We start from the raw sequence: 16,300 nt of genomic DNA on the forward strand, positions 1-16,300 counted from the left end.
ATAGACCCCAAAACTCACCTAGGAGTAATCCTGAGATCAGAAGCAGAAGAACACCATAAGCACAGCCAGATATGGCCCCAAAATGAAAAAAAATTAATAAAGTGAACTAATCCGAATTCTTAAAAATTCTGATCATCCTTGCAATATATTGTCGGCAGTTCAGTAAAAAATAATCACAATTCCTTGATGAAATATTTTCATAATGCACATAAGATAAACATAATTCTCTTTTTCAAATGGCTTAGTATGCCTACCAAAGCTCATTGTCCTTCTTTAACTCAACATTTATTCCAGGGAACTCTTCATGGACCTGTGACATTGTGCTGATGGTCCTTACCTATGTGACTGGTTATTAAGGTCGAGTGAGTCTGACTTGTATATGTCATCCAGCTGCTTCCTGTTCCCAAAGTATAGAGCAAGGTCTGTGGCAAGGATGGCTTTGCGGATGATATCTAGCACCTGCTCATATTCACTGGAGTTCAGACTGGAGAAGATGTTGTGGCCTTCCAGCTGTGGGCAGAACACAAGGCATCACATCATGGCGGGAAAGGAAGGAAAGGGTATGCCCAGAGTCTGCACTGCATTACTCCTAATGAATAGGCATGAACACAGTTGGCCACAGGAACAGATTGGGGGAAAGCCAAAGAAAGAGTTGGAAATGACTCAGGAAGCCATGCCTTATTCTCTAAGTTTCATCCATCCATCAAGGCAAGGCAACATTTAAGTAGTTAAAACTACAGGGCCATAATTCCCTTCTATTAATCCAGTAATTTAAATGTACGCCACCTTTTTAAAGGATATTTCTAGTGAATAATTGGAAGATTGTAAAGTGTAGAACTTTTTGGTGACCAACTTTCCCTCTTAGACTGAAATATTTGCTATTGTTTGAGGCTGAGAATTAAAGGACTTAGTTAACTATATACTCTCATCTATTTCAATGAGTCTGTGGAATAATCACCCTCAATTTCTAAAGCCTCTAGTTAAATTTTCACAACCTCAAACATAGCTGCTTTGGGCATACGAGAAGTCAAATTTAGTCAAGTGTAGTCACTAATATGGTTGCGAACTCTGGGTTTGCCTTCAGAAGTATGAGGTGACTCAAGAGATGGGACACAGCATACCACCACTCACAAAGACTCCAAAATACTTGGATACCCTAAGCCAAGCATCCATCTTCTGCATGGGGTCACTTAAAAGACCTTCTTACATTAATGTCTCTCAGTAAGTAGTTGTTTATTAATTGGAGATCAAAACGGATAGTTTTTAGGTGACATACACAGAAAGGGTTAACTTGTGAAGTAGTCAATTTTTAAAAAAATAATTTTAGTAATAGTCAATAAAATCCTAAGCAAAGTTGATTTTTCTTTGTTTTCCCTTACCTTAAGCTAGATTTATTAGCTGAATTAATATTAAAAACTCGAAAACACTAAGTATCAAAATAAAGCATCTTCCTGTGACATCCCTTCTCACTACAGGGAGAATATAAAGTGGCATGCTAACTATGCTTTTAACCATCAGATACTCCAGCTATCATTCACTCTTACGGATCTGTATACACAGTGGGGAACCTGGCTATGTTTAGGGGACCATGGAGGGCCAGAACTGATCTAGATCCAGCCAGATGCAGGCCATGTGCTCTAATAACTACACTCTCTTTGCCCCCAGAACGTGGGACTTGAACACAAGAATTCTAGGTTTCAATCTCATTGTGTTACTTACTAACTGTGGCCCAAAAAACTGACTTATTCTTCCTTGTGGACATGGCTTACTTTGTAAAAGTAAAGTAATCGCTTTCAATGGCCACTGTAAGAAGTCAGTGTAATAAGTGAAAAGCTCTAAAGATTTTGGTTTCCAAAAATCTCCCAATTGGTGATGAACTGAGTAATGTGATAATTTGTGGGCCGATTTGACCAGCCCACCTTCACTAGTCAATGAAATGAACAGTTGTGAATGAATTGATTGACCAATAGACTCTCATGAGAGTGTCAACAGTGAGGTGTGGAATAAGTCAGCTTGTCTTCGAGTATTGAGCTCCATAGGGAAAGCTGTGTCGCTGCTATAACTGATGAAGCTACGCCTCATTCTGGAGATGGTAGATGACTCGGGAAATGCTGTAATTGCCACCAAAGTGGTACTGCTATAAAAAGTACTGAAAAATGCCAGGGCACATATTGGATATAGAAAATAACTTCCAACTGTTTGACAGATTTTGGAAGCCCCCATGTAGGATCAATAGCTATGGAGAACAACCATTGCTAACAGATCTGCTCCACTAACAAATGAGTGAATTTGTTAGTGTAACTGTTGGATTAGGAGCACTGAAAACAGGAGAGTGACAGAGAGTGAAATAAAAAGCAAATAGTTTCAGAGCCCTACATAGTGGCTGTCTTAACACCATTCACACGGGGGACCTCCTTTCCCAGCTCCTCTGACTTTCAAAGAAACATCACAAGACTCTGGGAGTCCTGCTCACATCCCAGGTTGAATTCCCAAACCCTCTTTTCTCAGGGGACACATGTTTGCTCCAGCCTTTGAATGCTGTGCACTCAGTTTTGGAGGTCACCAACTTCTGTCACATTGTCCCTTCTTCCTTCAGAAGACCCTCTTACCATCTACCGGGGCTAAGGGTACAGAATTAAAGATGGAAACATACTATCCCCACTAGCTGTGCTCATAAATATGTTCCAACATACACAGAGTGTATGTCAGTATTAGGGGCTCAGGGAGCCCTGTAAGGAACCCCTGAAAGGATCCCATGAATAGGGCACCTGAACTTGGCTCACAGGAGAGAATTTGGAGGAGGAAGCTGCTTAGGGAAAGCTGTGGGAAAGGATGAGAACAATCCAATTCAGGCACAGAGGGCCTGACACACAGCAAGGGCCACTCATGACCCCCCCACCAAATCAGGATCCGACATTTGCTCAGAGGGGCTGATGGTGAGAGGAAGAATCTGGGCCAACTGTGCATTAAGATACACCCTCTATTCTGGAAAATTCTGAGAAGGCTCAGAGTATGGAGAGGCCTGCATGGTATACATGAAAAAGACCCATTACCAGGAATGTCTTAAAGGCAATTGAGTAAGAAAATGCACAAGAGCGAAGTAAAAGATACAGGTACCCACAAAGTACTTCCTTCCACTGCCCTAAGTATTGGGAAATTTACTAATTATTCAATTTACTCTGCTTCAGGATATTGCCAGCTCTGGAATCTCCTGCATCAAGGTGAGAGGCTCCTAGGTTGGGACATTTTGGCCTGAGTCACATGCCATGGACCGATCCCATAGGTCCCATGGGTGACACAGCAGCTTTTCTCATGGGCTCAGCACTGCTTCCCTGAGGGGACTCACCTGCAGGATTGACATGGTTTGGAAGAAGTGGTGCTGCTCCATGGTGGACGTGGAGTAGAGGGCAGCAAGCGGGTGGTCAAATTTCTGCAGGTAGGAGTTGCTGAAGCCTCGGTGGTCTAGGTCATGGCACAGGCAGGCAATCAGCAGGCCTTTTCTCTAGGAGAGCAGAGTGGCGTTGGTGTTCCTTGGAGCATGTGTTCCAGAGCATACGTGTTCCTCAGAGCACTGGTGCTCCGGAAAACAGTGCTCCCAGAACATGCATATTCCCCAAAGTACTCATGGCCCTCAGTTCAAATGCATTCCCAGAATACAATAATTTCAGAGCACATATGCTCCCAGGGCAAAAAAATTTACTGAACATGTTTTCTAAACACACATGGTCTACATACAGAATATTCATGTTCCCTGAACACACATGTTTAAGAAACAGAACATATGTTTCCCAGAGACACACATTTCCTAAAAAATTTGTGTCCCCAGAGCATATGTGTTCCCAGGAGTATGGATCAGATGTGCTCCCAGGTGCGTACAATTTCCTCAGAGTATGTGTATTTCCAGAAGTACGTGTTCCCCAGAGCATACAGGTTTCCCAGAGCACACATGTTCCCCAGAGCACACATGTTCCCTGAGTACTTGAACACATGTGTTCCCCACGCACTGGCTCACAGCTCCCCAGCCCTATCAATTAGCTCTGTTCAAAAGCAAACATCATTTTTATGAAAACAAATGTCAAGATAACAGGTTATCTGGGAGTTATTTTTAGTCTAAAATATGATTGCATATATTCAAATGCATATATAATTCTAGAATTAGACACTAACTGTACTAATATATAGCAACAACATTTTATTGCTGTCCCTTGGCATACCCCCCCAACCCAGGACCCACCTCAAGGTCAGAGAAGAACACGTTGCTCCTCTGCAGAATGGTGTACATGCAGTGTGCCACTGTGACCGCGTGCTTCCAGTTGTGGTAGGGGACCCGCCTGTAGTTCTTCTTCACTGACATAACGAAGCGGCACAGCTTCTCCTTGTCAAAGCTGCCGGGAGACACACCTCAGCAGAAATTCAGGGCGTAGAGCCCACATCTCAGCATAATCAGGGATGCAGGACCCACACTCAGTGGGGTCAAGAAGGGCGAAGGGCCCATGACTTAGCAGGAGCGAAGACCCACACCTCTCTTGCTTTTCCAGTGGACTTTGTGACAGACAGAACCCCAGCTCTGAGCCAGCCCCCCGTTTAGATCCATCACCTGTCAGCACCTGCGACTGTCTACACCTCCCACTGCCTGTCAACCCTCACCATGGTCTCTCTACAGTGCCACTGCCTATTTACACCCACCACTGCCTGTCTACACCATCACTGCCTGTCTACAAGGCAGTGACCCAAAGACAACCTCAATGTCCTACTCAAAGGCATTGAAGCGGCCATGCCCCCTGAAGAGTATGCTCTGCTCCCCAGTCACAGGATGTATGCGGGAGGGTGCTTTTAAAGAGCACATTCACTTCAGAGCAAACCTACATGGCTCCCCTGTTGGGGGCCTAAACAGGCATGGACCATGACTAAATCCCAATGACTCAATTCAAAGCAAAAGCCTAGGGTGTTTAGACTTATTCAGGCCCTGCAACTATTTGAGTGAGCTCGGAGTGGCTTAAAACAAATGTGCCCAAATGTGTCCCAACAGGCTTTCCCCTTGGGAGCACAAAGATGAAAGTTCAGGGCCAGAGACACAAGCTCCCAGACCTGGAGCACAGTCTCTGTGTGGGGGCTCAGGGTTCAAACCCTAGCATCATATGGCCCCTGAGTGCCTACACCATGGGTCCCTCTCCAGCACTGGGCTTAGCAGATTCCCTCCAAAGCAAGGGTTCATAAAACTACTGCAAATTAACTACCTGAATATGCCCCTATTGAAGACTTTCAACAACTTTAAACTCTTTAAGACAGACCACTTTAGTCATCCCAAATGAAAATTCTGTAAGCAACTAACTAGGAGTGCATCATCAGAAATAAGTTTATTCCAGGGTGGCAGTGGTTCAGAGAGGAGAGAAAATCAAATTCTAGGGAAACTCTGAGCCTTGAATGAGCTGTTTAATGAGTCCAAAAGAAAGCAGGTGAAAAAGGGTATTGCCTGCATTGGAAAAATGTTGAAGAAATAAACAATAGCTAGGAATTGATTGATAAAGCAATAAAAAGTTTTTAAGAGAGGCCAGTGTGGGGCCGGGCGGTGGCGCTAAAGGTAAGGTGCCTGCCTTGCCTGCGCTAGCCTTGGACGGACCGCGGTTCGATCCCCCGGTGTCCCATATGGTCCCCCAAGCCAGGAGCAACTTCTGAGCACATAGCCAGGAGTAACCCCTGAGCGTTACCGGGTGTGGCCCAAAAACCAAAAAAAAAAAAAAAAAAAAAAAAAGAGAGAGGCCAGTGTGAGCTAGCATGGATATAGAGCATTTGCCTTGCATGCAGAAGGACAATGTTTCGAATCCCGGCATCCCATAGGGTTGCCTGAGCCTGCCAGGAACGAATTCTGAGCATAGAGCCAGAAGTAACCACTGAGCGATGCCGGGTGTGACCCAAACACCAAAAATAATATAAAATGAGAGGCCAGTGTGAAAGAGGAATGATTCGCAACAAAAAACACCCTAACTTAATGAATAGTGAACAGTGCGCAGTTTTCTACTATGTCTATAAGTTCTTAGATCCTGACATAAAATGCAACTCGAAAGTTGACATTAGATCCATGTGTTTAATCCAAAGCACATTATAAAAGTGTGAATTATGTTGACATAATTGTTGACTCTGCTATAGTCTCTGACACCTTCATTCTGCTTCCTATCATCTTACTCTCTCTTAGAGTCCTTTGTATTTCCATATTCCCCAGGCACTGCCACTCTCTCCTACCCCAGTTTGGCCATACTCCCATTGGCTCTAAAGCAGACCTAAAAAGCTGTGCTTTGTGCAAGATCCTTTTACTTGGTTTGCTTTTTTGGGTAGGGGGAACCTGATTTTGCTTTAGCACTGAGCTCAGGAATCACCCCGGGTGGTGCCTAGGGCATCATATGTAGTGCCAGAGATGAAATTGGCCGGCTGTGTACAAAGCAATTTTCTGAACCTATGTATTATCTCTCCAGCCCTGATCCGCTTTTAGTGTCCCATTAAAAACCATAATCCGTGTGTGTTCTATTTGAAGGGGATCATAACCCAGAGAGCATGAGGCACATGTGGGAGGGTGGGAGGTGGTGGGGTAACATTACTCCAGGCTGGAATCAGGGTCCAGGAGATCATACCAGAACTTCCCATTGAACTGGGTAACCATGTAGATGACGATGCCAGGCCACATGCTTTCAAAGGGACTAATATCAAAGTGGAATCTGAAACGCAGAGAGTCAGAGTCATTTCAAGGGTTCCAGGAAACAGAGTGGCCCTGGGGCACACGGTGTCACCAGGAGTTTGCACAGGGCTCCTCGCTTGTCCACTGAACCCCTTCAGCCGGAGCCTGCACAATCCCTCTAGAAAGTCACTACATGTTTCAGCTGCTACTGAGTTTTCTGTCACTTTCTCTGAAAGGTGGGTTCTGTAGGATTGTCAATGCAAGGAGAAAGTATAAGAAAGAAATGCGAATGAATGAGGGAAGTAGAAAGCCTGTCTAGAGTACAGGCAGGGATGGGGTGGGGAGGAGGGAGACTTGGGACATTGGTGATGGGAATGTTGCACTGGTGAAGGGGGGTGTTCTTTACATGATTGAAATCCAACTACAATCAGATTTATAATCAAGGTGTTTAAATAAAGATATCCAAAAAAATAAATGATGAACAGCGATACACAGCCCACAGGTAAGGTGGGTCAACTTAATTAGGAGTATTTTTTACCATTTAGTATTGTATTGAGTTGTACATCTAGCATATTACCTAATTACAATATCTGTGTAACAGATCTGATCTATGGATCACAAACACACACAAATAAATTGCTCTTAGATACTGGCAAGCTAGACACCTTTCAGTTTCACACTGTGTTTTGTTGGTTTGTTTGGGCTATACCCAGCCATGTTCAGGAGTTACTCCTGGCTTTGTGTTCAGGGAACCATATAGGATGAGGAGGGTGGAAGCTGGGTTGGCAGCATGTAAGGCAAGCAACCTACCTGCTGTACTATTTCATAGCATCAGAACAGGCTTGGGAGGACCATATGAAACGCCAGGGGATCAAACCGAGGTCCTTCCTTGGCTAGCGCTTGCAAGGCAGACACCTTACCTCTAGCACCACCTCTCCAGCCCCATAACTCACTGCATATATCCCCTCCAGTAAATGATGATGTTAGCTTGGAATTAGGAAGCTAAATGAAGGGTCTGTATGAATTAGTACTGAATTCTCTACTTTATCCACTTGCAATTTATCTAGAAATGAACCTTTCATAAGCTGGTGTTAAATTCCCTATGAATCATAAGACATGTGCAAAGGACACATGATAATAGCTTGTATTTCTCAGAGATAAAACCAGGTTGGTTCTATGGTACAGATGGTTGGCCTTGCTGCCCAAGTTCAAGCATTAGACTAGAAGCTGCTCCCTAGGGTAGAAAGCAGGACATGGACAGTGCATGAAATGAAACTTAGTCCTCTAAAATTCTACCAACACAGTTTAACCCTCAGAGTTGAACCATAGGAAAAGGTGATACTGGGAAGCCCAACAGGCAGCTAGTACTTACAGCTCAACCTCCTTGCAGAGCTGGTCTGGGAGGGTGAAGTGCATGAGGCCCTGCCACTCCTCAGCCGTGCAGATGCTGTGGTAGGACAATTTCTCCATGGTGACCTGTTTGATGCACTCTGAGTGCCGGATTTGTTGATACATCTGCAAACCAGCATAGGCATGTTAAAAGATGTTGACTTGTTTCCCTGTCTATTTACTTAGCTTTTAGGTCACACCTAGTGTTGCTCTGCTACCACTACTGCTCAATATTCAAGGGTTATTTGCTCCCAAGCTGTACTTTGAAGGGGGCCAACCTGAAAGGTGATGAGGATCAAACCATTTCTCTAAAACAAACAAACAAACAAACAAACAAACAAAAAACATGTGCTCTGCTCTTTGGGCCATCTCCCAGGCCCCTAAGAAAATGTTTAGAGTAGTTGTGTTATTTAATTTCCAATATTAGGATAAAAGAGTCAGAACTATAAGCAAATCTATTACTATCCACTAACTCAGATTATATTTACAAAGATACTGAGAACCCTACTCAAGATATAGCTGTGTTTTAAAAATAAATCTTAGATCAAAGTGATAGCACAATGGGTAGGGTATTTGCCTTGCATGTGACTGACTCGGTTCAATCCCCAGCATCCCGATGGTCCCAAGTCTTCCAGAAGTGATTCCTAAATGCAAGCCAGGAATAACCACTGAGCATCGCTGGGTGTGGCTCAAAACAAAAAAACAAACAAAAACAAAAAAATAGAGATCTACTTTGAAGGTAGTAGATTCTGCAGCAAAAGTCACTTCCCTACACAGCACTCTGTGGCTACTTAATTTTTGGACTCAGTCATCAGAGCTGTGTGATAGAAACAACTATTGTTTATACACTGCCAAGTCACTGTTTTTTTGTTAGGGCAACTTGAACAGATGAAGAGAGTGTCTAGACAAATCAAGAACTGCACAATGAAAACACATAGCTTTAAGGAATGATATAATCATGCACTTAGCTGAGACATGGATAGAAATGGAAGATCTCATGTTAAATTAAGCCAACCGGAAGCAGCATAGATACAGGATAAACTCTTATCTGTGGTATTTAGAATAACTGATGAGGAAATGGTTAAAGGGAAGGGGTTCCCTAGATCACTCTTGGGCCTAGAATATAGGGAGAAGAAGGGCAGAATATCAAGTGGAGTGGGGTAGGAAGAAGCGACAAATGAGAAGCAATGGGGTAGGGGGCAGAGTCAAAAGGACTTGGGTACATGGGTGGTGAAGGACAGGTCTAAATATCCAAACCACAGAATCAACAACACTGAAATTATGAAATCCAAACATTAACAACCAAATTTATAAAAGTGCCCATCAGTATGCAGACTGTGGGTGGGGGGTTATGGGAGGGACCTTGGGGACTGGTGGAGGGAGGTTGACACTCGTGGTGGGAACAATGCTGGAACACTGCGTGTCTGAAACTCAACTAGGAATAACATTGGAAATCATGGTGCTTTAACAAAATTAAAAAACACTTAAAGGACCTAAGATCTACTTTTCATTCCTCCTTCTATAAAACATGCAGCTTCATTGGGAAAACTTTAAGTGGACAGGAAGCTTACTGAGAGAATGGTGAAGACTAAATTTAGGTGAATAGAGTCAGAACTGACCAAATTGTTTTCAAAAGCCTGTAACCCTTCCCCCAACTTTGTTTCCCTAACCTTTTAGTATGTAAAAGCACACCTGGATTACAGGGCCTTCCCACACCCTGGTGGGTGGGGTTCTGGATAATAGAAAGAGTCCAGCTTTTTTTTTTTTTTTTGGTTTTTGGGCCACACCCGGCAGTGCTCAGAGGTTACTCCTGGCTGTCTGCTCAGAAATAGCTCCTGGTAGGCACGGGGGACCATATGGGACACCGGGATTCGAACCAACCACCTTTGGTCCTGGATCGGCTGCTTGCAAGGCAAACACCGCTGTGCTATCTCTCCGGGCCCAGAGTCCAGCTTTGAAGCTCCAAATAGAAAGCACATTGATAAGAAGCACATGGCATAGAAAGGTCATGAGACAAAAGCAGACTAACTCCAATGAAACTTGAACTCACTGGCTTGGTGTATTATTTCTCTGCAGGCACCCTGCTTCATCAGATTCATTGCATGAGGGCTTAGAAAGACAATGCCCGGGGCTGTCTCACCCAACTTGTAGATATATTTAAGCCCTTTTGATGATGGTACATGCAGTCGTGGGTGACCACAGCACAGGCCAATAGGAGTTGGCAAGCGGGCACCTGAGATAATTGGCTTGCTGCATTTTTTCCTCCACCATACACCTTGCTAGTCAAAGCAAGGCCAGTAGGATGGATCCCAGTTTATGCCTGTTATTTTCTTGGTTTAAGCTGGTATTGAGTCCTGACTGAGATCAGGGGATTTGTGAGCCTGAGAAGTGGGACAAAAAAATCTGAGGACACTTCTCATATCACAAGTACATGACCTCAGCACCTATGAAAGCATGGCAGCTCTGGACTCAATCTTCATAGCTTCAGTTTCATATTGAGTCTTATCTGACAAAATGACTTTTGCCAAAGTTCAACAGCAGAAATGACTGTTTGTGAATGGTTCCAATGCATCCATGAGATAACTAAAAATAGTATTGCTGTGAGACCTCAGAGTGGTTGCTAAATATTTTGGGAAGTATCAAAACAGAATGGAAATATATTTTCTTGATAGTAATCATTAAAATCACTTTTGATGTCTGAACTATCAAACGTTTTGGCATCTTAAGATGTAGTTAAATGATGATAAGTTGCTATAACCAAGCTCCTTATTTTCCTATGGCAGGCAGTAAAGGGAGCAATTTCTATGACCTCCTTAAAAATACAGATAGGTGAGATGAAGAATTGATGTGGACTGAACCAGAGAGATAGTACGATTCACTGCCTTATATGAATTCTGCACCAAAGATCATTTTGCCATCATTGTGGCCCTAAAACAAAAACAAACAAACAAACAAACAAACAAACAAAAATGAATGTTAACTAGTGGATCTAAGTTTTTCATTGTCAAAACAAGTTGTAAAACCCTGAAGGCATCTTCCTTAAAGAGGCAATTGAGTTTATCTCTGCAACACAGAACACTGGATAGAAGTGACTCTGAGAAAAGAGCCAGAGTAAGCTGAATCATCACAAGGAGTGACCTTCTACCCTCCAAAAACGATGAAAAACAAAACAGTATACCTTCCTACTATAAGGACATTTCCTTCTCAGTAACTGTTTACTAAAGACAATTGAGAGTTGTCAATATCTTTTTATTTTTAAAAATTACTTTATTGAAACACTATAAATGAAAGCTACAGAGATTACAGGAAAAGTTTGATGCCAACCCCCCTCAGAGCTGCAAAGTGTGTTGAACAAGACCTCTGGAACTGCACATGTCCCCCAAAAAGGGCACCAGAGGTGGCAGAAAGAGGGGGTCAGTGCTGGCTCCTCACATCAGATCATTATCCATGTCACCTCCATTTGACATCTCCGCTCAACCTTTAGTACTTTCAGGGTTGTTTCATGAGGCTTGGCTTTACTTCCAGAGAGAGAAAGGACTGTCTCTTTTAACGGTGAAAACTACTATTGATACTGATCTAGTTGACCAAATGGATTATTAAAAATAAATCCCTAACTGCATTGTTCTAATACCACCAAAGAGTTACAGAGTCTACAGACTGCGAAATTCTCAGCTAATGTTAATACCAACATCAGTTCATTCTTTAAGCCCATGTTCACCCTTGAACATGGTTCTTGATTTTTCCCTGCCTGCTTATGTCCACTCTGGGGGAGCCCCAGTTTGCTCTAGCACATGCCTCTCCCCTCTTTCTCTCCTCTCATATTTTTTATGCCCTCCAACACTAACAAATGCTACCTTTCTGTAAATAAATAGTAAAATACTAGTGTCAAAGAAAATAAAACTAGAAGTGACATTGGTGGAGCCCATGGAGCTTTGCTTTTTTCTTGGGCATACAGGGCAAAACTGTGAACTTTAGGTTCCCTTTTCCACAAAAACAAGAAGTTTCTGGCTGAGGTCATGTCCACCAGTCACTGCCATTTCTCCCAAATCTGAAATGCTGGGCATATGGAAAGCATGGGTCTCAGCAATTTCCCTTCTTTGCTGTAAGTAAACAACAAACCTGTATAGTATATTTGCTATTCTTTTGAACAGTCATACCTTAAAATGAGTGTAAAATAGTAGGAGATACTTTCCCTTCCAAAGGGTTCAAAACAGCATTTCTCTGAGGCTTACCACCCAGATTCATTGTTTCTGGCTTATGAAAGAAATATTTTTGGATAGGGTTTGGGCCACACCAGCAGTGCTCAGGAGCTCCTTAGTCCTAGCTCTGTGCCCAGAGTGAGCATAGCAGGGAATAAGGGACTACAAAGGATCTAACTGGTGTTGGCCACTCACATAGACTGTACCACTTCCCTGGCACCCTGTGAAATGAATCTAAATTTCAACTTTCCCTCAGCACCACTGGCCATGTCCCCACTTGTCCTGAGATGGGAATGAAGTAGGCAGCAGTACTTACATTGGCACAGTGTAAGGCAAGAGCACAAAAGACAGTAAACATCTTGAAGTTGTTCTCATCAGTTTTGGAGAAGGCACTGTCATTGATCTTGTTCACCATTTGGATCACGCCAATGACTTTGTCCTGGCTCACAATGGGCATGCACAGGATATTGCGAGTGACATAGCCTGTGTACAGGTCCACTTCCCTGGGGGACACAGAGAGAGGGTCATCAGGGCCATATGCCATGGCAGGACCCACCACAAACCTGCACCCATCCACTCACAAAGAACCAGCTAGAGCTTTGAGCATTTGAGTCCATGATGACTGTGTGACATGCCAAAGAATGTGGTTGAGCCCTGTTACCACAACCACCATGACCACCACCACCACCATGACCACACCACCACCAACCTCCTGACCAGTTTGCTCCGATTTTTTAAAAGTCTTGGAGAGTGGTCACTTAGTGGTAAACCCTAAGGCCCTCAGTGACTCAAAATAGACTCAGAGGAAGAACTCAGAACATCTGGTGAAGACCAAACATCCTTCAAACTGGCCACATACAGCTAGATAGACCTCTGGGAGCCCAGTCCTAGTTGTGCTCAGTAGAGCCCATCTGCCTGGTCTATCCAAGGCTCATAGCCCTCCTTTCTTTCAAGGATAGACAACCACAAGAACACTCCCAAAGATTTCAGAGCAGCACCAAGGCCTTGAAAGCAGATATTTACCACACAGTTCCTAAATGGACAGTTAGCCGAGTCCTTATTGATAGCAAAGACCTTCTGTGGCATAGAGTCTTCCTTCAGCTGAAGGTCATGCAAAGGACATGAAAAACTCAAGCTAGGTAGTCTTTCTAGGCTTGCTTCATGCATTGAGACACCTGCTGTCGGAATAAATTCCTACAGTGCGACCATCTCATCAATAATTCATTTGGCCATTATGAGTGAGGCCTGCTTGGAGATCTGCACCCATCTTTGTTAAGGAACAAAGATCTCTGACATGCACCCCAATCTTTGAAGATGAAAAAAATCTTTGATCTCCTCTTAATCTTTATAGATGAAAAAAGATCTTTGATATGCTCTCAATCTTTTTTTTAATATATATTTATTTAAGCATCATGATTACAAACATGATTGTAGTAGGGTTTCAGACATAAAAAGAATACCCCCCTTCACCAGTGCAACATTCCTACCACCAATTCCCCCTATCTTTCTCCTCCCCCAGCACAGAGCCAGGAGTAACCCATGAGCACCTCCGGGTGTGACCCAAAAAGTGATGCCTCCCATTTTCCTTTGCCTAAGGGTTGCTCTAGCTATTTGTGGGTTCCAAATGAATTTCAGGAGTGTTTGATCCACTTCTTCATAGAATGTCACGGATAACCTTAGAGGAATTGCATTAAATGTGCACAATGCTTTGGAGAGTATTGCCATTTTAATTATGTTAATCCTTCCAATCCATGAACAGGGTATGTGTCTCCATTTCCTTGTATCCTCTTTCATTTCTTGAAGGAGGGTTGCTTTCAAACTTTGTAGATAGACTGTTGCCATCTTTCTCAGAGGGCTGCAACTACAAGTACATGGAGTCTGCAAGTTTTGCTGTCCAGAAAATTAAGATAGTTTCCTCATGGTTGTTCCAGGAACATTCCCATTAAAGAAGCATGAGGTTTGCCCAGTCCAGTCTCACACAGCTACTGGTGCTGAGCTTTTAAATTATAGCTATGCCCTACCTCCCATTTCCTTTTCCCTCACCCCAGGGCGGCTAGAATATGTGATCCCCTCTGTATCCAACCCACTACTTAGTAGTCTTGCACCTGTTTGGTCTTGATGCCTCCCTTATTTCCCCCTCTAACTGGAGGCAGGACTAGTTAGTTCAAGTTGCGTGGTTTTGTTTGAAAAAAAAAAAGAAAAATAGGGGCCGGGCGGTGGCGCTGGAGGTAAGGTGCCTGCGCTAGCCTAGGACGGACCACGGTTCGATCCCCCGGCGTCCCATATGGTCCCCCAAGAAGCCAGGAGCAACTTCTGAGCGCATAGCCAGGAGTAACCCCTGAGCATCACAGGGTGTGGCCCAAAAACAAAAAAAAAGAAAAAAGAAAAATAATAAACTGGGGTAAGAATCTAATACCCCGAAAATGGGCGGAGTCCTTCTAAAGGCTCTCATCATCAATTTGGGAGATGGAGAAAAAGAAGGTGAAACACTCCACTAGTACCAAAAAAAGTATTAAATATCCAGTGAGGGCTCCAGCTATATCAACAAGCACCTCAAAGAACAGACAAAACAAACAAACCAACAACAACAAAAAAAAACAAAAACAAAAACTAAAACAAAAATCACGCCATGGTCTTGAATTCAGAAACATGGTATAGCACATAACGAAAGAGAAGAAAGGAAGAAAGAAAAATAAATAAATATAATTGGGGACAACACTTTCAATAATCGCACCCAAACAGAAAAATCAACCAAAATAGATAAATAAATCAAAAATAATAATAACAATAATAAATAAAGGTAATATATATATTTATATAAAAAATAACCAAGATTTTGTGCTTTTTGTATTTGTTTTTTCCCTCCTGCCCTGGCACAGTAAATATTGGGGTCATTCGAAAAGGAATTCACTTGGCCTAAGAGATATGGGGTTTCTCTGTCCTTGGAACCTACTGTCATGGGATCAACTCTAGACTTTGCTCATGATCAGGATCCTTTACTTTCCCGATGGTGGTTTTTTTTTTTTTTTTTTTTTTTTTTTTTGGTGTGTGGAAGACTTCTGCTCTATGTTTAGAGGTCTCAGTATCTGCACAGATCCTGAGGTGGGACTTATGATGAAGTCAGTCTTTGTGGTTCTAGAGGTTCTGTTACCTCAGTGTCATTTTAATCCATCTTCTGTGGTTGGTGATCTTGGTCTTTGCACTGAACCTAGGGTGGCACCTAGGATAGCATCTTTCTTTGTGCTTCCAAAAGCCCCATTCCGTTACAATTGTCTCTGCCGGACCTTTGGGAGTGGGGATCATGATTATTGTGCAGGTCATAGTTCAAGCCCTAAACTAGGGCTTTTTTATTGGTCCCAAGATGTATACAGTCTGGTCGTGGTTCTTGCAGCCAGTCATCTGCAAATCCCGATCTTGGTTTTTGGACTTACCAAAGGGTGCCAAGACTTCTGGTTTTGTCTTGTCGTTAGTTGGTAAGGTAGGCTAATCTGCTCTAAGGTCAAGATGTTCTCATTTTCCTCGTTGTCAGGATAACATGTTAGAGCTGGGCCTTGTTGTTAGTCCCGCCGTATCAAGGCTGTCCCGGATAAAGTTTGTTTCCTGCAGCTGCTGTGAAGAGCTGTGCCGTTTCTATGTCGGGGATCAAGGGTTCAAGGCTGAGTGAATGGTATCTAATCACCTGAGGTCTAAGTTGATTCCACATGACATATTTTCAAGGCAGGAGATATCCCCATATTGTAAACAACTATGAGTTCCTATCTCTAGTAGATAGGAGCTCTTTTTTTTTTTATATATATATGTAAGATTTCCCCTTTACTTAGTGTGCCTTTGCAGGGGGAAGTGGTGCTACATTATAATGTCTGTATATTTGTGGGTGGATTGATGGGATAACCGAAACAGGTCACATACCCAAAAACGAAGGGAAAAAAAAAAGGGAATTAAAAATGTATGTGCTCACCAATATATATGTAGGATAATCATTTAAAAAAGATAAATAAATAAATTAAAAACAAAACAAAACAAAAAAAATAAGTTAGCGAAG

General features: G+C 43.0%; 2 protein-coding genes across 2 annotated transcripts in view; both read right to left on the reverse strand.

Annotated features, from left to right (window-relative positions):
* Positions 1-16,300, reverse strand: part of PRKN (parkin RBR E3 ubiquitin protein ligase) — a 1,108,857-nt gene that overhangs the window by 165,272 nt on the left and 927,285 nt on the right. The gene's annotated exons all lie outside the window — the stretch shown is intronic.
* LOC125996205 (cAMP and cAMP-inhibited cGMP 3',5'-cyclic phosphodiesterase 10A-like) overlaps positions 1-16,300 on the reverse strand; it is a 61,731-nt gene that overhangs the window by 24,119 nt on the left and 21,312 nt on the right. Inside the window, exons 7-12 of the mRNA XM_049765149.1 lie at positions 12,575-12,761; positions 8,043-8,185; positions 6,627-6,710; positions 4,235-4,385; positions 3,347-3,502; positions 338-510 (exon numbers count right to left, since the gene is read on the reverse strand). Of these exons, the coding sequence (XP_049621106.1) occupies positions 338-510; positions 3,347-3,502; positions 4,235-4,385; positions 6,627-6,710; positions 8,043-8,185; positions 12,575-12,761 (894 nt within the window). The remainder of the gene's footprint in view (positions 1-337; positions 511-3,346; positions 3,503-4,234; positions 4,386-6,626; positions 6,711-8,042; positions 8,186-12,574; positions 12,762-16,300) is intronic.

Source organism: Suncus etruscus, chromosome 18 (genome assembly GCF_024139225.1).
Source record: "Suncus etruscus isolate mSunEtr1 chromosome 18, mSunEtr1.pri.cur, whole genome shotgun sequence".
NCBI classification, from domain to species: Eukaryota; Metazoa; Chordata; class Mammalia; order Eulipotyphla; family Soricidae; genus Suncus; species Suncus etruscus.